Source organism: Trichechus manatus, unplaced genomic scaffold (assembly GCF_000243295.1).
Source record: "Trichechus manatus latirostris isolate Lorelei unplaced genomic scaffold, TriManLat1.0 scaffold00103, whole genome shotgun sequence".
NCBI classification, from domain to species: domain Eukaryota; kingdom Metazoa; phylum Chordata; class Mammalia; order Sirenia; family Trichechidae; genus Trichechus; species Trichechus manatus.
The window spans coordinates 7,124,960-7,146,601 of record NW_004444039.1 but is presented as its reverse complement, the minus strand read 5'-3'; the positions used below and the strand labels follow the sequence as shown (position 1 = coordinate 7,146,601).

Below are 21,642 nucleotides of genomic sequence, written 5' to 3'. Positions count from 1 at the left end.
CTTGAAGCACTTACTGATGAAGATCAAAGACCACAGCCTTCAGTATGGATTACACCTCAACATAAAGAAAACAAAAATCCTCACAACTGTTCCAATAAGCAACATCATCATAAATGGAGAAAAGACTGAAGTTGTAAAGGATTTCATTTTACTTGGATCCAGAATCAACACCCATAGAAGCAGCAGTCAAGAAATCAAAAGACGCATTGCATTGGGCAAATATGCTGCAAAAGCCTTCTTTCAAGTGTTGAAAAGCAAAGATGTCACCTTGAGGACTAAGGTGTGCCTGACCCAAACCATGGTGTTTTCAATAGCCTCCTATGCATGTGAAAGCTGGACGATGAATAAGGAAGACCGAAGAATTGACGTCTTTGAATTGTGGTGTTGGAGAAGAACATTGAATATACCATGGACTGCCAAAAAAATGAACAAATCTGTCTCGGAAGAAGTACAACCGGAGTGCTCCTTGGAAGCAAGGATGGTGAGACTACGTCTTACATACTTTGGACATGTTGTCAGGAATTCCTGACAACTGAGAAGGACATCATGCTTGGGAAAGTAGAGAGTCAGTGAAAAGGAGGAAGACCCTCAATGAGGTGGATTGACACAGTGGCTGCAACAATGGGCTTAAGCATAACAACGATTGTGAGGATGGCGCAGGACCCGGTAGTGTTTTGTTCAGTTGTACATACAGTTGCTATGAGTTGGAACTGACTCAATGGCATGTAACAACTACAACACAACTCTGAATTACTATATCAGACTGTGTTCTCTGGAATACAAATGACCCCTATTTCCCAATTTTGCCTTCAGATGAGTCAAGTAAAGTAGAGCTTCTCCTAACAAGGGGCCTGGGCTCCTAAATTACCTTCTTTAGTATATTTTGTTCCAGTTTTCATCTTTGTTCCACCTTATCTCCCTTCTCTTATCTCTACCTTTGGTCTACAAAAATTACGTAAAATGTCTAAACCACTTCTCTCTTCTTTCCTATAGTTCTACTTTCCAAGGAATTTTATGGCTGCTGTCTTTCTACATTGGGAAGGCAGCGCTGAAGTTTTGATTTATTTCTCAGAAGCTGAGCTTTGAGCTGGTTGCTATCATTTGATGAGACTTTGAGATTTTCCTCATGGGGATGGGATGAATGTGTTCTATGAGTGTATAGAAATACTGGGGAGGCACAGCGGTAGACTGGCAGACAGCAGTCGTTGCTATTGTTTAGGTGCTCGTCCTAAAATCTCCTCTTTGACTCTACCAGATATTTCAATGTTGGTCTCTCCAGCCCTAACCCTGCTAATTCTTTTAATGACAACTACAGGAGAAACATCCACCAACTACAACCCTCATGACAATGTCTGAGATTTAGTCATTTTGTCTGCTGTTGTTAGGTGTGCTAAGTTGATTCCAACTCATAGCAACCTCATGTGACAGAGCAAAACTGCCCCAGAGGGGCTGTCGTTTTTACAGGAGTAGATCACCATATCTTTCTTCTGTGGAGCCACTGGATGGGTTTGAACTACCAGTCTTTAGGTTAGCAGCCTAGTGCTTAACCAGAGCTCCTTCATTTTGACTGGGAGCTCGAGATACTTGACTTGTAAACCCATTGCCATTGAGTCGATTCTGACTCATAGGGACCCTCTATGACCCTATACAACAGAGTGGAACTGCCCCATAGGGTTTCCATGGAGCAGCTGGTGGATTCGAACTGCTGACCTTTTGGTTAGCAACTGAGCTCTTAACTACTTCACCACCAGGGTTTTGAAATACTTGATGATTTATATTAAAATCAGAGGTGTACAGAGGGCTGCAGTTACTTCAGGCTTACCACCAAATGGAGACCTAAAATAAATATGGGTGTGTGTGTGAATAAAATCTACCTAGCTTCCTTCAGTCGTCTCTAAAGCAGAGAAGGACTTTATGATGCCAAAACAAAAAACCAAAAAAAAACCTGTTGCTGTCGAGTCAATTCTGACTCACAGTGACCCTACAGGACAGAGTAGAACTGCCCTACATGGTTTCCAAGGAGTGGCTGGTGGACTTGAACTGCCGGCCTCTTGGTTAGCAGCCAAACACTTAACCACTGTGCCACCAGGGCATCTATGATGCCAGGTGGGTGTTATGGTAACATCAGATGCAAGGCAGAAGCTCATCCTGGTGAAAAGCAGAGAGACCTTGGAGCAGGTTGACTTTGGTTTGCAGCCTGACATTGCTGAGTCACCTTGAGCAGGGTTCATAACCTCTTCAACCTCAGTTTCCTCTTCTGTAGAATGGAGAGAACAATAGTCACTATCAAGGCCAAACGTATGTAAGGCCCCTGCCTATGACAGTACCTGGTGTGGAGTGTGTAGTTAGTCAACGGAAGCTGCTGCTCTCATCACGGAAGTGCATGCACACATAAGCATGCTTCGTGGTCTTGATTAACTGAGCAGCAAAGGCTTCCTTATATCCAAGCTTTCTTCTGCTCCCCCAGAGTGATCGGTCCAGAAGGAAGACTTACGTGGAATGCCTCCATCAACATTTTTCGATTTCCACACTAATATCAGGCTTTATCATTTTGCCTTGCGTTATTTGTGAACATGAAAAAAATCCCTAAACACTTAAATAAAAAGCGTAGCACCTACGTTAAAAAATCCATATATCACGGGTTAAAATATTAGAAGTGACAGCTATGGGCAGAATGGGGTACTGATGCAGTTAAGAAAGCTCCGAAATGCTTGCTTCATCCCTACCCTCAAGTCATCAGAGCAGGCACTGGGAGAATTTTTATTAATAATACTTGGGGCATCCATATCAGACACACAGGCAGTGATGGGCTGTCCTAAATTCTTTCTGGGACAGGGCTACTATAAACAAATCAACCCAAAAACTGTGGCCAAGGAGGCATTCTCAATGGGAATATGATTTTAGGTGGGAAACCCCTGAACACTAGTTTAATAAACTATCTTTAAATTTTTTCCTGTTAAATAAAGGCTGTTTTTATGTTACTCTGTACCCCAATCTCCTGTGAACAGATGGACCTTCTAAAGGAGAGCATTTTTTTTTTAAGTGAAAAAGCAAGTTTTATTTGGCATATATTCAGAAGGACAAAAGTGGGAAGCAGACAAGCATGCTGCCACAGCCATGTCTGCCTGAATCCCCAGGAGAGCATGTTTTAATCACTCCACAAACCATCCAAAGGAAGCACTAATAAACGTCCTAATAATAGGGACCCGAGAAGCACTGGTGGTTCAGTGGTAGAATTCTCACCTTCCATGCGGAAGACCCGGGTTCAATTCCCAGCCAATGTACCCTGAAGCACAGCCACCACCTGCCTGTCAGTGGAGGCTTGTGTGTTACTATGACGCTGAACAGGCTTTAGCAGAGCTTCTAGGCTAAGATGGACTAGGAAGAAAGGCTTGGCAATCTACTTCCCAAAATCAGCCAGTGAAACCCCTGTGGATCACAATGGTCTGATTTGCAAGTGATCATGGGGATGGCGCAGGACCGGGCAGCGATTTGTTTCCATGTGAATGGGTTGGCGTTTGACTCAACCGGCAGCTAACGATAACAATCGGGTCCTGGACCATTTTAGTTTGATTTGACCCTCCTCCCTCCCCATTTAAATGTGATTTAAAAAAAAAAGATTGGGTTCAAACTGCCAACCTTTTGGTTAACAGCCAAGCTATTAACCTGTGCACCACCAGGGCTCCTTCATTTAAATAGGATAAAAACCAAAACCAAATCTGTGGCCATCAAGTCAATTCTGACTCACAGGGACCCTATAGCACAAAGTAGAACTGCCCCCTTGGGTTTCCAAGGCTGTAATCTTTAGGGAAGCAGGCTGCCACATCTTTCTCCCGAGGAGCTGCTAGGTGGGTTTGAACTGCTGACATGTCGGTTAGCAGCCAACTGCTTAACCACTGCACCACCAGGGCCCCTTTGAAATGGGATAGGATCACAGGGTGAGAGAACAGGACATCTGAGAGCGCTCGGCCACACAAATACTCTGTAAACTGAAACCTTACAAAAACCCACTCCAAAAAAACAACCAAACCCATTGCGGTCGAGTCAATTCTGACTCATAGAGACCCTGTAGGACAGAGTAGAACTTCCCTATAGGGTTTCCAAGGAGCACCTGGTGGATTTGAACTGCCAACCTTTTGGTTAGCAGCTGTAGCACTTAACCACTACACCACCAGGGTTTCCAAAAACCCAACCCACACAGGCAAATGACCAGATTACATTCTGCTTCCCATGAGAAGATAGGATTGCAATCCAGAACACTGGAGGGACTTCCTTCTCATTCCAAACCTGCCCATGACCTGCAAAATGTCATCACAATTTTAATGCGGCTAAATACCCTTACCCTACTGCAAACATACATACCATGAAGAGGTGTCTCTCTCTGCTCCACTCTCAGGGAATGATTGCAAATCAAACTGACATCGATGGCTCAGAAACGAATGTAAAATGAAAGGGTTCATGTATGAAAAATAATAGTATATATTGAATCTTATGTGAATCTATTTTAAAAACTATATTTTTGTGATACGCTTTTCTTCTCAGAAAAAGCTTTTCAAGGTCCATCTTTAAAGACTGTTCAAACATCATGTCTCTAAATGAGAGGCTTACTTGTACCGAAACATAACCGTAGTATTTTCTTTGCTGCTGATGGAAGCCTCTGTGGCATATTAATTTCTTTCGGGAACTGAAATTCACTTTGAGCAGAGACTGTGGAAGAGCTGTGATAACAATTCAACAAAACAGCACTACAACCGTTGCTCCACTGAGGCCAGGTGTCTATAAATGAAATTAACAGAGGCGACGATTTAGGACTACGATGGGGAGCCTTCTGATTTGAAGCCCGTTGTGATTAAATTGTGTCCCCTTCCTCCCCAAATATGTGTTGGAACCCTAACTCCTATACCTGTGAATGTAATCCTGTTTGGAAATACCATTTTCTTTGTTAATAATTAGATCATACCCCCAAGAAGCATGGGTTCTAAATCTAATCACTTCTGAATTATAAAAAAATGCAGGTTAGACACAGAGACACACACAAATGTGGGAAGACAGAGGGCATCTGAGAATTGTCTATGAGCTGAGGAACTGAGGAACACCCAGGGCTGCCAACATGGATGGAACTGACACGGCCGAGAACCTGATTTGGACTTTTCCTCTCCAGAACTGTGAGAAAATACATTTTTGTTCTTTAAAGCCACCCACTTGTGGTATTTATGTTACAACAGTACTAGATAACTAACACAGAGCCAAATCCATTCTTCAACTTAAATTTAATCCTGTGAGTGTCACCAATAGCAAGAGACTCTATTTTCGTTTATGTTTACGGTTACCCAAACACAATAGAAACATAAAAGCCATCACTGGCAACTTCTTTGAAAGCCACAAAATGGGGAATGGCAATTTATCCTGGCCTACTGCAGTCTCAATGTTTTATTTGCCTAACGGAATGGTGTCACTAATCTCACATGATTTTCTAAATTGCCGAGTGGTGAAGTGGCAGGGCAAGGTGGCGTGGCGTCGTAGAAAGTGCTCTGGCTTTGACGTCACAAACCAGCATTCACATCCCGAAGTGCCCTTTACTAGCTACTTGCTGACCTTGAGCTTCTGTGGAGGCTTCCTTATTTGCAAGACAGCAATAAAGATACTAACCATCGAAGGCTGTTGGGATGATTAAATAGAATGATTTGTGGAAAACGTATTTGATTCAATAAACAGCAGTAGATATCATTATGGTAACCCAATGATGTTGACATCAGCAGTTTGGTTATCTAAACCATTGCTCTCAAAATGCTCACCAGATATTTCTGGCAGGAGGTGCAGGTCCGTCAGGTCTTACCCTCAGGATCCTCAGCTTGCATAATACTGCTGCTGCTGCCTATGGTGGCTGTAGGAGCGTATATTCTCCTGGGCCAGCTCTCCACTGCTGCAATTGCTGCTCTTGGACACTGTGGCCTCAAGGTAGGAGGCATTGCTCCCCCTTGTCTACGTTATCACCAACATGGGATAGGCCCTTCCCCTTAATTCCCCACCTCAGAGCAGACACCAGGCTGTGCTTTTTAATGAGAGCCTGCTGGAAGTTCAGACGTAATGGACAGGAAGCATAGCTCAGAGAGAGCTTTCCTAATACACAGAGCAGGTTCTGAGCCATCCTGGCCAGTCTGACCCCCACAGACAGAGCTCCACAGGGCTCCAGATCTCAGAGACTGGATCAGAACTACTCCAGGCCTCCAAGAGAGGAAGACATTTTCCCTCTGGGTCCTCATCTCCCCACAACAACTCTTCCAAGTGTGGTTCTCTTGGCCAAAACCCACTTCCACTTAGAGGAGCGTGACCTGGGTTGTTGGCCGGAGTATACAGATCCCAACAATAACTGGGTGGGAGAAGAGCCTCAGCTTAGGCAGATCATGGAGACCTAGGACTTGTTGTCACCCTTCAGCTTCCAAGCTTCTTCAAAATCACAGGGACTATTTGAGGCACCAGGGTTGCGAGCAGATGAGACTGGGTATTTGCGACCCATTTCTGGGTCTTGAGATTCAATTCCAAGATCCACCAATTTGTAGCAATGAGGTTATGACTATCGTACTTTCTCTTTCACAACTGGCTGAGGAACTGGACCAAAATGAAGTCTACAAGGGGCTTTAGTGGACAGTTGAAGGAGCTGAGGAGGGGGGGAGCAGGGAATAGAGAAAACAAGTGGGGCCGGAGAAGTGGGCACATCTCCTTTTATTACTTCTTCTTTCGCTTCTCTCTCTCTGTGTCTCCATATACATAGACATACACCAAAAACCAAACCTGTTACTATTAGGTTGGTTCCGACTCATAGTGACTCTATAGGATAGAGTAGAACTGCCCCATAGGGTTTCCAAGGAGCTGATCTCTCAACCACTGCACCACTAGGGCTCCAACTCGTATATATATATACATACATATATATATATATATATATATACATACACATGAGTCTCCCTGCGTGGTGCAGACAGTTAACTTGCTAGGCTAACTGAAAGGTGGGAGGCTTGAGTCCACCCAAAGGCACCCCAGAAGAAAGGCCTAGCGATCTACTTCCAAAAAATCAGCCGTTGAAAACCCTGTGGAACACATTCAAACTCCCTGAAGGACCGAATTGCTGGGCTGAGGGGTGTGGGGACCATGGTTTCAGGGAACATCTAGCTTAATTGGTATAACATAGTTTATACAGAAAATATTCTACATTCTACTTTGGTGAGTAGTGTCTAAGGTCTTAATAGCCTGCAAGCGACCATCTAAGATACCCCACTGGTCTCACCCTCTTCGGGAGCAAGGGAGAATGAAGAAAACTAAAGATACAAGGGAAAGATTGGACCAAAGGACTAATGGACTACATCTACCACGACCTCCACCAGACTGAGTCCAGCACAACTAGATGGTGCCTGGCTACCACCACTGACTGCTCTGACAGAGATCACAATAGAAGGTCCCAGACAGAACTGGAGAAAAATGTAGAACAAAATTCTAACTCACATAAAAAGATTGGACTTACTGGCCTGACAGAAACTGAAGAAACCCAGAGAGTATGGCCCCCAGACACCCTTTTATCTCAGTAATGAAGTCACTCCCGAGGTTCACTGTTTAGCCAAAGATTAGACAGGCCCATAAAACAAAATGAGACTAAAGGGGCACGTCAGCCCAGGGACAAGGACCAGAAGGCAGGAGGGGACAGGGAAGCTGGTGATAGGGAACCCAAGGTTGAGAAGGGAGAGTGTTGACATGTCATGGGTTTGTTAACCAATGTCATAAAACAATATGTGTACTAACTGTTTAACGAGAAATTAGTTTGTTCTGTAAACCTTCATCTAAAGTACAATAAAAAAAATTAATATAGAAAATCCCTGATTTATGATGCTACATTCCAATTGTAGAGACAGAACGTAAATGATATAAACATGGCAAAAAACAGTATGTAAGAAAATGGTGTCAAGAAAAAAAAAAGAAAAAGAAAACCCTATGGAGCAGAGTTCTACTCTGATACACATGGGGTCACCATGAGTTATATATATATACCCCTACCCCTCAAAAAAACCCATTGCTATCGAGTCAATCCCAACTCATAGCAAGTCTGTAGGACAGAGTAGAACTGCCCCATAGCATTTCCAAGGAGCAGCTGATGGATTTGAACTGCTGACCTTTTGGTTAGCAGCCGAGCTCTTAACTGCTATGCCACCAGGGCCCCTGTATATATATATATATACACACACACACACACACACACACAAACAGCACATACATTCCATTTTTCTCTTTAAATCTTCATTCAGTTTTTCTCTTTAAATCCATCAGTATCTCTCTTCTTTCTCGCTTTCAAACTCCCACTTGTCTCCCAATCTCTCCTTTAAAGATGAAACTTAACAATGTTCATTATTTGTTTCCCTCTGATTCATTTTCCTGTGAACAATTTTTAATGTGTAAAGTGGCTAAGCCTTATGTTTGATATTTATTTGTTTTTTACTTTGTGTGTCAGCCGAACAATTTTTCCCCATGGATCAGCGACCTTCTACAGAAAAATATCCCCACCCTGGTTCTAAGTCAACACAGCAGTGCAAGCCCAAACAATGCTGGCGGACTATGGACTGCTGGGTAGCTCTTGCAGCCAACCTGGCAGGGAAAACATACAAGAGACCTCTTAGTGCTGGAGCTGAGCAACATCATAGGACTAAGGGCAAAAGTGGCAACACAGGCAAAAGCTTGCTGGCATCTGTGAGATTGGTTCCTACAGGTCTAATATAGCTTGAGTTAATAGAGTACATGTTGTTGCAAAGTCAAGCACCACTAGAACTGACTATTAAGATTGGCAAGGGGGAACCAGAAGGCAAAATGCTTGGAACAAATGCATGGCTTTTCTCCAAGACAGGCTGGGAAAACACACCCTATTAAGATACTCCCGTACTGACGTGTGCCAAAAAACTATGTGAAAGCAACCAAGTGTAGCAGGATGTTGAGAATTTTGGCATCAGAGTTAGAAAGATTTGGGTTCAAATTCTAGCTGTGCTATTGATACCTAGCAAGGTCCTGGGGGAGATTTCAGACATTGGGTCCAGCTGGTGAGAGAGGTCTAATGGAGCAGATAAATCAGTCAACACATATAGACCATCATATACTCTAATATCCAGCTATATCTAAATAGGACCAGAACTATATGCAGTAAATTTCACCCATAATAACCCTAGTTTGGCCAGGTCTCTAAGCCTGCTCTAGGGATTCTAGAGTCATATTTAGGCTGGCTTTTTTGACTCCAACATTCAAGAATCAAAGCAAGCTTATCCCTTGCCAAGTATATGCATGGAAGTTATCACTTCTGACAGCCTACAGCATTGCTCAGTTTTGTATACCCCAGAGGACACAACCACCTCACTACTACCATCTCCTTCTGCATCAAACAATATATTCTGATTCTTAGAAATCTGAACCTGAAAATGTTCCTTGGCGTCTTTTGGGGGCATTCTGAATTTTGATATTTAAACTATAGCTAATATTAACTGAGTGCTATTATATATTAGGCAATGTGTTAAGCATTTTACTTGTACTATTTTATCAATCCTCTCAAAACCCTACAATTCAAGATAATGTTTTGGAAACAAAATAATATTATGAAACTACACTTTGAAAGGCCACACTATGTACCTTAAATGACCAAGACATATTTTAGTAAAATTACTGAATCTTAAATAAAAAGAAAAAAATCCTTTGAGTATCTAGCCAAAAAAGAATGATGTATACAGGGAAAAAATTAGATTATCATTAGACTTTCTCACAACAAAACAGATGAACATAGATAATATATGTAATATATTCAAGGGAAAAAATGTGAACCAAGGATTTTATAACCAGCAAAAGCGACTTTCAAGCATAACAGGAACAAACTAATCAACGTGCAAGACCTCAGATCAAACCTGAGTCTTAATCAGCAAAATCTATGTGGGAAATGCTACAGCTGAAATGACCATGTTCTTTAACAGATAGATTGTAAGGAAAAGGAAAAGAATGGTGAGAGAACATGTATATGAAAAGAGACCTAATAAACATATCATTTTTTATAAATGATAAAGACTAGACTTCCAGTTCTAGTTAAAAGAGAGTAAACACAGTCTAGTCTACCTCTTCCACTAATCAAAACTAAGTTCTGGATAGAATCCTGTCTTAGTTATCCAGTGCTGCTATAACAGAAATACCACAAGTGGATGGCTTTAACAAAGAGAAATTTATTCTTTCACAGTCTACGAGGCTAGAAGTTTGAATTCAGGGTGCAAGCTCCAGGAGAAGGCCTTCTTTCTCTGTCAGCTATGAAGGAAGGTCCTTGTCATCAATCTTCCCCTGGTCTAGGAGCTTCTCCTCAAAGGAACCCTGAGTCCAAAGGGCACACTCTGCTCCTGGTGCTGCTTTCTTGATGGTATGAAGTCCTCCCTGTGTCTCTCTGCTTGCTTCTCTCTTTTATATCTCAAAAGAGATTGACTTAAAATACAGTCTAATCTCGTAGATTGAGTCTTGCCTCTTGTCATGGATTGAATTAAGTCCCCCAGAAAATGTGTGTATCAATTTGGCTGGGCCATGATTCCTGGTATTGTGTGATTTTAGTAAGGCAGGACTCAATCTACAAGACTGGATTGTGTCCTGAGGCAATCTCTTGAGATATAAAAGAGAGAAGTGATCAGAGAGACAGGGGGACCTCATACCACCAAGAAAGCAGTGCCAGGAGCAGAGCATGTCCTTTGGACCAGGGGTCCCCATGCGGAGAAGCTCCTAGTCCAGAGGAACATTGATGAGAAGGCCGACAGAGAAAGAAAGCCTTCCCCTGGACCTGATGCCCTGAATTCGGACTTTTAGCCTACTTTACTGTGAAGAAATAAATTTCTCTTTGTTAAAGCCAGCCACTTGTGGTATTTCTGTTGTAGCAGCACTAGATGACTAAGACACCTCATTAACATAATTACCACTAACTCCACCTTATCAACATCATAGAGGCAGGATTTACAACACATAGGAGAATCTTATCAGATCACAAAATGGTGGACAATCACACAATACTGGGAATCATAGCCTAGCTAAGTTGACACACATTTTGGGGGGACACAATTCAATCCATGACAAACACATAAAGCAACAAGTAGACAGATAATTAGAAAAGATAAAGTAGATCTAAATAATACCATTGCTAAATAATGGCTATACTCTATGTCATAAAAAAAAAAAAACTTTAACAAATTAAAAGAATTTAAAACCTACAAAGTATATTCTCTGATCATAATGGAATGTAACTAGAAATCAATAAGAGAAAAATATCTGGAAAATCCCAGGTTATTTAAAAAATTAAGCAACACACTTTTAAATAAGCCATGGGTCAAAGAGAAACTCTCAAGAAAAATTAGAAAATATTCTGAGCTGATTTGAAATGGAATTATGACATATCAAAATTTGTAAGATGAAGCTAAAACAATGATTAAAGGGAAATTTGTAGGATCAAATGCATATATTAGAAAAAGAAGATTTCACACTAATAATCCAAGCCTCCATCTTAAGAAACTAGAAAGTAAGGAGTAAAGTAAACCCAAAGCAAGCAGATGGAAAAAAAATAGCAGAAATAAAAGAAATTGAAAAAAAAAAGTAAAAGCTGTTTTTTTTTTTTTGAAGATTACTATAATTGATAAACTGCTAGTCAGACTGACCAAGAAAAAAGAGAGAGAAGGCACAAACGATCAATACCAGGAATAAGACAGGTGACATCACTACAGACCCCACGGATATTAAAACCATCAAAAGGGAACACTATGCATATCTTTATGGACATAATTATAACAACTTACATGAAATTGAACCATTTCCTTGAAATACACTGTTTTAGTTGCTTAGGGCTGTGGTAACAAAAATACCATAAAGCGAGTGGCTTTAAAGAACAGAAATTTATTGTCTCACTTTTCTGGAGACTAGGCATTTGAATTCAGGGCATTGACAGGCCATGGTCTCTCTGTCCACTTTAGGGGAAGATCCTTCCTTGTCTCTTCCAGCTATTGGGAGCCCCGGGTATTTCTTGACATTCCTTGACTTTTATATGCATCTTTACATGGTGTCTGTCTGTGTCTCTCCATGTCTGTTCTCCCCCTTTAGTTACATGTAGAGGTATAGGAGTTAGGACACCAGCATATCTTTTTTGCGGGGGTGGGGGGATAGGTAAGGGGGAACACAATTTAATCCATAACAGACACAAACTAACAAAACTTATCATGAAATTCAGAACAGTGGCTACCTTCAGGGGAGGAAGAGAGATGCCATCTGGATGGGAAACCCCGAGAAGGTCTAAGGTACTTGTATGTTCATTCAGGCTGGATGATAAGTATTTGAGTATTCATATTATTATTATACTTTAAACTCTACATATGTTTTAAACACCTTTTTGTATGTATGATCTATTTCACAATGAAAAAACTTTTAATTGCATATTACCTGGAGCATTGTTAGATATGATGGAGGACTATTATTTATTAAATGCGTGTTTTTCTAAGCACCTATGTTATGCCCAGTATATGCAAGATCTTTTGAGGTATACAAGGAAACTATAAAGTGTTATTTGAGTATTTTACAATAAGAATGTATTCATGTATCATTTGTGCAAAAAGATGAGTTGAATGAAAAGTAAGTAAACTACAAAGTTGGTTTCCTGCCTCAAAGAATTTGAATCTCATCCAGGAAATGAGAACATGAATGAATGAACTTTCGAGAACATTAGACTGATCTTCTGAAGCTCCTGCTGTGAGCAGCAGACAGTGTGTTAATAAGCGTGGGTGTGCAGCATACCAAGGACCTGCAATCTGGGGAAGAATTGATACATGTTAGTTGAATCTCAACTGCTTAGATACTCATCCCAGTCACCTATAATTAAAATTTTATTAGACACTTAAGTCCACTTGGTCCAGGAGAATATATATCCAATTTTATATTGAAATGCAACAGGAACATAGCTATGATAATCAGAAATTTACTTTACAACCATATTTTTAGGGCTACACCTATTCTAAATTGCAAAATACACCTACATATGTATTTAGCATAAAGAAAGTGAAGAATCATAATCTGAAGATGGTGAGATTCCAGTTTTTCTATTTTGTTACAGTTCATTGTGTTATATTACAGTTCACCTGTATGCCAAATTTTTCCTGTAACCTGGGCATCTTAATATTCTTCTGACTTTTTTTGCCCTTCGTTTAGAAATTCAACAGCCAAAGATGACTAGTTTACTCACGAATGTAGAAAATTCAATAGCGTGTTTTCAGACACCTTTTGGGGATCACTAGAAATGACTCACACTTAGGTTTCTGCCTTCTCTTCTGAACCTCACACTTCATGCAGAGCATAACTAGGGGGGCAATATCTGGACTCTTCCAGCTTCTAGCAGTCCCAGGCACTCCTTGGCTTGAAGATGCAGCAGAACTTAATTTCTGCTCCGTCTTCACGTGGCCGTCTTCTGTCTGTGTCTGTCTCCACGTCTCTTCTCCTCTTTCCTAAGGACACCAGTCATGCTGGATTAGGAGGCCCCCTACTCCAGTATGACCTCATGTTAACCTAACTGATGTCATCTTCAAAGACCCCATTGCTGAACAAATTCACATTCACAGGTACCTAGGATTAGGACTTCCACATAGATTTTTAGGGACACAATTCAGTTCATAACAGCTGGGAGAAGAATGAAGGCAATGGCGCCATCCCACTTGGTAGGGCTTCACACACTGGGTTAGTAGCGGGACTAGACAGCCTCCATGAGCCTGTGCTTGGTGGCTCATAGAAGAGGGCAGATTCCTATCACTATAGAAAAGCATAGCACAATCAAGGTGATGAGTGTCTGTATGTGCAAGGGACTCTCTGTTGTGTGGTGTGAGTTGTATATGTGTGAGGGTGTCTGTTGTGTGGTGTGAGTGTGTGTATGTGTGAGGGAGTCTGCTGTGTGGTGTGAGTGTGTGTACATGTGTACGTGTGTGTATATGTGAGTGTGTGTACCTGTGAAGGTGTGTGGCGGAGTTGGTTTGTGTCGAGGTCCACTCTGCATTGCTCATTTTTTGGATACTGCTCTATTTTTAGATGATGCTTATTTTTATAGTGTCAGCCCACTGTTTGCCTGTCTTGAGTAGGCATAAAATCCACTATTATTTCTGGGGGATTCAACGTGGCTTTTCCTCCTGAGTCCTAACAGTTTATGAAGATATGACTGCGGGTTATGTACACACTTGGGCAGGTGCTGGTTAAATGAGATCTTGCTTGAGTGCATGAAGACAAAGTCAGAGGGAACCAAGGGCTTTGGAAAAACTGGGAGCAGAAATGCATAATATAAAATGGAAGAGAAGTAGGAAGTCCCCAGAAACGACTTTACCTAAATATGCAGCAACTCTGTCTTCAATTCTTTCTCATCACACCTTTGCTTACTGGTCTCTAATATATGCACACCTCATTCATTCATTAACAATACGTATTTATCGAGTCTCTGCTATGTGCCAGGGAGTCCCTGGCTGGTGCAAATGATTAATGCACTCACTGCTAACCAAGAGGTTGGAGGTTTGAGTCTACTCAGAGGAGCTTCAGAAGAAAGGCCTGGCGATCTACTTCCAAAAAATCAGCCTTTGAAAACCCTATGGAGCACAGTTCTACTCTTGAAACACATGGGGTCTCCATGAGTCAGAGGTGACTCAGTGGCAACTCATTTTGGTTTACGATGTTCCAGGCACTATTCTAGACGCTAGGGACAGAGTGGAGAACAAGACAGGCAAGCTCTAGGTCCTCAGAGCAGTGCAGACAAAACCACAAAAACCACTGAGGAGTGTCAGAGGGGGCATGCCATATAACAGTAAGAACTCAATTAGCATTTATTGAGTGTTTACCTGGCAGACATTGCTCTACATGTCAAGTGTTAATTCATCTAATTGTCCCAGCAGCGTTACGCTGCAAAATGTATTATCATCCCCATTTTATAGATGAGGAAAGTGAGGCACAGAAAAAGAAAGATTAAGTAACTTTCCTAAGGTCACCTTTGCCAGCAAGCGGTAAAATTTAAATGTAAAGACAGACAGTCTAATATCTTGATAGCACATTCTCAACCATTACATCCCATGGAATCCTGCACTGCTCTGAAGACTGAAAGTCAGTGTGAGAGTACAAAGCGCCATTGAAAGTAGGAACACAAGCAGATACTTGACCACCAGTGTTCACTGTAGCACCGTTAACAACAGCCAAAAGGTGTCAACAACCCAAATGTTCATCCACAGATGAACGGATAAACAAAATGTGGTACCTACACACGATGGAATATTACTCAGTTGTGAAGAGAAATGAAGTCCTAACGCATACGGCCACAGGGAAGAACCCTGAAAACATCTCGCTGAGTGAACTAAGTCAGTCACAAAAGGACAAATACTGTATGATCCCACTTACATGAAACATCTAGAATAGGCAAGTGTAAACCTAAGTTTATCAGTAGTTACCAGGCGCAGAATGGAGGGGAAAGGAGGGCTCAATGTTTAGGGGACACTGAGTTTCTGTTAAGGGTCATAGAAAAGTTTGCAAACAACTTGATGAACACAACAAATGACACCAATATGTAGTTGTGAAGATTGTTGAAATGGCAGATGTTTGGTTACATACATGTTTCCAAACACACACAAAATGTCACATGGTCTGATCCTATGGTGCACCGGGATGCTCTGAGCCAGGGCTGACTCAACGGCAGCCAACAGCAGCAATGAGTTATAGGATTAGGATGTGAATCCAGTTTTATTTCACTTCCAAGTACAACGTGATTCCTCTCTACCACACTCCTTTGTCAACTGCAAACCCGTGGGTAGCAGTCAGGGAGGAATGTCCTGTCTGTATTACAGTATTGCCTGCAGATGTAGACGCTGTGTAATAAATCTTTTTTAGATGGAGGTTATGATGAAGGTGATGGTAGTATGTGAGCGATGATGATGAAACAGAGCTGTCAAAGAGCATCACAGAAATGAGTTGCTTTAGCCGCGTTACCGTCCACGCGGGTCCAAATGCTTCAGACAGAAGTGCAATCTTCCACTGCTGGTAAGCTGTGCAGGCTTGGCCGGAGAGAATCAAGAATCAAGCTGATTGCAAACTCGGTGCATAACAGAGAAAATACAGACATCATTTACTGACTGATTTGGACTAAGAAAAGATGTATTTACTTGCAGTTTATTATGTTGAATGTGACAGGCATACATTTGTGCTTTTTATTGAATGATGACTTACCGCGTACAGGAATTGGTGCAATTTGTAATGCAGATTATGTTTTTTAAACAAAACAGGGTGCAAATACACTGAAGACGGTCACATGACTCGCCCTGCTCTTCCCGAAAAATGGCTGGAGAGTGGGCGGGGCGACAAATATACCCTGATGCACACATGTAATCTCCAAAGAAGAGGCTGCTGGGCAGCTTCCAATTCAGTCGGGCAGATTTAGACAGAAGAAATCCACGGCTAAGAAAAGCAAAGTCTCCCAAAATAGCAGGAGTTGGAGTTGGATCATCTGAATCACTCTCATTAACTGCTGAGGTGCTGCCAGACCGAACGAGGAGAGCTACAGCTAAAACCAGGACGTGGGATGAAAGACTACTGGCTGAATCTATGTCAGGTTCCCAAAGGTGAACACCCAGGGATTGCGTTTTCCTCCTAATGCTAGGAGGTGGGGTTAGGGAAACAGATGAAGACGTCTGTATTCTGCAGTGAAATGAAATAGAAAGAGGGTCTGGCTCACGGCTCATTTTCTGAGTAATGAGTTTATGGCCTCATCAGCTTCTAGGCATTGGGCCAAATCTTGTCTTATGAGACATTTGTACAATTCCTCGAGGTTTCAGACTTGGGTTTTCTATTTGAAGACTGTTTGTGAATTTACGAGTGGGCAGACTTTGGTCTATTTTTCCTGATAATCAGCCACCGTATTAATTTTCCTCAATACATAACTGCATATGCCATCCAAGTTTCTTTTAGAGGAAGGTAAATTCTATTCACGGCTTTGTTTCATCTGACTGGGCTTTACAACTAATTTCCTCCCGTGATTTAGCTGTTAAGAAAGAGTGTTCATTCATGCTAATGACTCCCATTTAAGTGACTCGTGAGTAATCTTAGAGAGAATGTATGACTAAAAGTGTAACTCGTGAAAATTCAGAAGTAAGTGGAAACATTTATTTTTCAAGATTTTTATTTGCCTTGGTCACCACTCACCTGTCAGTTGGTTACCCTGTGGTGGCTTGTGTGTTGCTGAGATGCTGGAAGCTATGTCACCAGTATTTCAGATATCAGCAGGGTCATCCGTGGTGGACAGGTTTCAGCAGAGCTTCCAGACTAAGACAGACCGAGAGGAAGGACGTGGTGATCTCTTTATAAAAACATCGGCCAGTGAAAACTTTATGAATAGCCGAGGAACACTGTCTGATATAGTGCTGGAAGATGGGCCCCTCAGGTTAGAAGGCACTCAAAATACGACTGGGGAAGAGCTGCCTACTCAAAGTAGAGCTGACCTTAATGATGTGGATGGAGTTAAGCTTTCAGGACCTTCATTTGCTGATGTGGCACATAGCAAAATGAGAAGAAACAGCTGCAAACATCCATTAATAATCGGGAAGTGGAAAGTATGAAGTATGAACCTAGGAAAATTGGAAATCATCAAAAAATGAAATGAAATGCATAAAGACTGAGATCCTAAGCATTAGTGAGCTGAAATGGACTGATATTGGCCATTTTGAATCAGACAATCATATGGTCTACTATGCCGGAACGCAAATTGAAGAATAACATTCATCATCAAAAAGAACAATCCTGAAGTACAATGCTGTCAGTGATAAGAAATTATCCATATGCCTACAAGGAAGACCACTTAATCCGACTTTTATTCACATTTACGCGTCAACCTCTAAAGTCAAAGATGAAGACATTGAAGATTTTTACCAATTTCTACAGTCTGAAATTGATCAAATATGCAATCAAGATGCATTGATAATTACTGGTAATTGGAATGCAAAGGTTGGAAAGAGAGGAAAAGGATCAGTAGTTGGAAAATATGGCCTTGGTGATAGAAATGACGCCAGAGATCACAGGATAGAATGCAACCTCAGGATTGGAGCAAAACTCATTAACAACCTGCGATATGCGGATGACACAACCTTGCTTGCTGAAAATGAGGAGAACTTGAAGCACTGACTGATGAAGATCAAAGACCCCAGCGTTCAATATGGACTATACCTCAGCATAAAGAAAACAAAAATCTTCATAACTGCACCAATAAGCACCATCATGATAAATGGAGAAAAGATTGATGTTGTCAAAGATTTCATTTAACTTGGATCCACAATCAACGCCTGTGGAAGCAGCAGTCGAGAAATCAAACAACATATTGCATTGGGCAAATGTGCTGCAAAAGACCTCTTTAAAGTGTTGAAAAGCAAAGATGTCACCTTGAGGACTAAGGTGCTCCTGACCCAAGCCATGGTGTTTTCAATTGTCTCATGCATGCAAAAGCTGGACACTGAATAAGGAAGACAGAAGAAGAACTGATGCCTTTGAATTATGGTGTTGGTGAAAAATATTGAATATGTCATGGACTGTTGAAGAGCAAACAAATCGGTCTTGGAAGAAGTACAGCCAGAATGCTCCTTTGAAGCAAAGACAGCAAGACTTTGTCTCATGTACTTTGGACATGTAATCAGGAGGGACCAGTCTGTGGAAAAGGACACCATGTTTGGTAAAGTAAAGGGTCAGTGAAAAAGAGGAAGACCCTCAACGAGATGGATTAACACAGTGGCTGCAACAATGAGCTTAGACATAACAATGATTGTGAGGATGGCGCAGGACTGGGCAGTGTTTCATTATGTTGTACAGAGGGTTGCTGTGAGTCAGAACCAACTTGAGTGCATCTAACAACAACAACACATCTGCCTTGGGGACAGCGAAACTGGGCATGACACAATTTCACACTGCATTTCACGGCTCTCTCAACATTTAAAATTTCAGCTTTGTTTGTTTAGTAGAGATGTAGTAAGAAGCCCTGTTGGCAGTTGCTCAATGGTTAAGCTCTCGGCTGCTGACAAAAACGTGGGTGGCTCCACGGAAGAAAAGACCTGGTGATCTGCTCCCATAAAAAGATGACAGTGTAGGAAACCCTATGAGGTAGTTCAGCTTCAACTCTGCCCTGTAGGGTTGCTATGAGTCAGAATCGACTCGATGGCACACAACACCACTGCCATCAGAGATGTGGTATGATGGGCAAAATGACATGTTCTCATGGTTTCTTCTCTCACAATTCACTCTGTTACCAAGATTTTAACCCCTCTCTCCTCCAATTGGTAATGCATCCTATGCAATGTGCCCTCCTGATGATGGGGCAAACCCTCTTGCTCACACATGCTGCAAAGCCCTGTGTGAGAGCAAATGCTATGCCCCCTTCTAAATTTCAAAGACAGGTTCAGCTTGCCAGCTCCTGTCAAAAGTTACCACAGACAGCGATTCCATTTAAGGCCCAGGCATGGAGTCGGAGGCTGGAACAACTCAGATCTATTCTGCAAACCACCGCTCCAGCGAATGTTTGCTACAAAGGCTTTCGGCAGCTGGCAGGCGCCTTGTTTTCCAAGGTGGTGAGGTGGCGGGGCTATTTTTAGGACTCAGATCATGGATTTCCTTGCCTTGTCTTCTACAGATCTGCTATTTCCTCCTCTCACACAGAAATGGGACCTGCCTTTGTGCTAATTAAAATTGATGGATGTGTGTGGAGGGAGGCGGCACTTCTGAAGGCCCTTTGTTCCTCAGACTCCAGGCCAGTCAGGCCAACGCTACGCCCTGCCTCAGACGCTGGTCTTTTGAGGCAGAGGTCTTTTGATCAAGGATATTTGCACTTATTGTTTTGTTTCAAATGCCAGGAAGCCCACAAGGTAGGAAAAAAGGAACTTACCTACCCTGACCACTCCGTGATCTTGCCATATCCCCACTAGACTTCTACAGTAAACCCTGGGGCGTGAGCGGGTGGGATGTAGCAGTGGGAAGAAAGAGGAAGAAGAGGAGGTACCTCTGGACTTCATCTAGAAGTAAAGAAGAGGCATTGGGCTACATCCCATTCTTCTCCCAAGCGGATCCCAGTTTGGGCGAGCTCTCCCACAGCCACATTTGACTTCTGTTATGACCCTAGTACCTGAGCAGGCGCAGCTCTAGCACGCTGGTCATGCTGTTTCCAGTCTCGGTGCTGCAGCTCGTGCGCCAGGAGTGGGATTATGGGTAAGGGAACCTGGTATTCCATGGAAGAGTGAGAAGTTTCCTTGGCCCCTGGCTTTAACTTCCCCATGCTTCCCCTTGAACAGAAGAGTCAGTTCTGTGACTATTAACTGAGCACTCGTCTTGTGCACAGGACCCCTCAGGGAAGAGAAGATAATTCCGCAGATGTTTGTTGTGAGGGCTCACGGTAGCTGGCTCTCCTGAAGCTCGAGCTCTCTGCCCTTACATCCAAACCATTGGCCATTGAGTCGATTCTGACTCACGGCGACCCCATGTGTATCAGAGTCAAGTCGGGCTCCATATGGTTTTCAAATGCTGTTTCTTTCAGAAGTAGATTGCCAGGCCTTTCTTCTAAGGTTCCTCTGGGTGAACTCAAGCCTACAACCTTTTGGTTAGCAGCTGAGCACCTAACTGTTAGCACCACTGAGGGACTTCCTTGCTCCTACACCAACAAAATCCAACTGTACTTATGATGAGGCAAATCCTCTCATTTAGGCATGCTGCAAGGCCCTTGTGTGAGAGCAAATGCTATATCTCCATGGAAATTTCAGAGACAGCTCAGCTTCTAGCTCAGATCAAAAGCTTCCTCCTCTCCCCATATCTGCTGCATGTGCCTATACACCCTTCTTCCACTTGCACACCAGAGAATGGGGGAGTCGGTTAGCAAATTGGTCCGTGTCCTCAGATCAGAACTCACTTCCTGTGTCTCAGGTTTGCAGGTGTGGCTCTTACCTATGACCTGCTGGGCTCTGGACCCTGCCAATCTGTCCTTGGGTTGAGCTGATGCTCTGGGCTAGCTCTCCCATCTACCTGAATCAATTTATTTTACGCCTCAGGAAATCGATTCCTCTGCTCCCACAGTTTTAACCACGCCCTGGCTGGCACGTGTGCTCTGGGTCCTGTGTCCCTCCGATACTCAGCACCCCAGTGCCTCCTTCTACCGGTCTGAAAGCTATTCCGTTTCTCAGAGAACCAATAAGGCTGCTATGCTGAGCAGGCGGATGTGGAGGCAATAGGTGACCTGCCTTTGTCACAGGATCCCTGACTGGGACAACTGTTTGCCTTGACCTGTGACGCGTTCCAGAGATGTTAGGTATTACCCTAACTAGGTAAACCAGAAAACCAACTGCCATCCAGGCAATTCGGACTCATGGCGGCCCCAGTGTGCAGAGTAGAACTGCATTCCATAGGGTTGTTAAGGCTGTGAGCTTTCAGAAGCAGATCACCAGTTCTTTCTTCAGAGGCACCTCTGGGTGGGTTCAAACTGCCAGCCTTTCGGCTAGTAGTCAAGCTGATGAAATCCTAGGCAGTGTAGACAGAAGGCTGTATAAACTTGCCAACTTGTGGTGCTCACAATTGCCCAGCAAG

General features: G+C 42.6%; 1 protein-coding gene across 1 annotated transcript in view; it reads right to left on the bottom strand.

Annotated features, from left to right (window-relative positions):
* STMND1 (stathmin domain containing 1) overlaps positions 1-20,344 on the bottom strand; it is a 114,711-nt gene extending 94,367 nt beyond the window's left edge. Inside the window, exon 1 of the mRNA XM_012557451.1 lies at positions 20,195-20,344. Coding sequence (XP_012412905.1) covers positions 20,195-20,344 — 150 coding nt within the window. The remainder of the gene's footprint in view (positions 1-20,194) is intronic.
* Between the last annotated feature and the right edge of the window lie 1,298 nt (positions 20,345-21,642).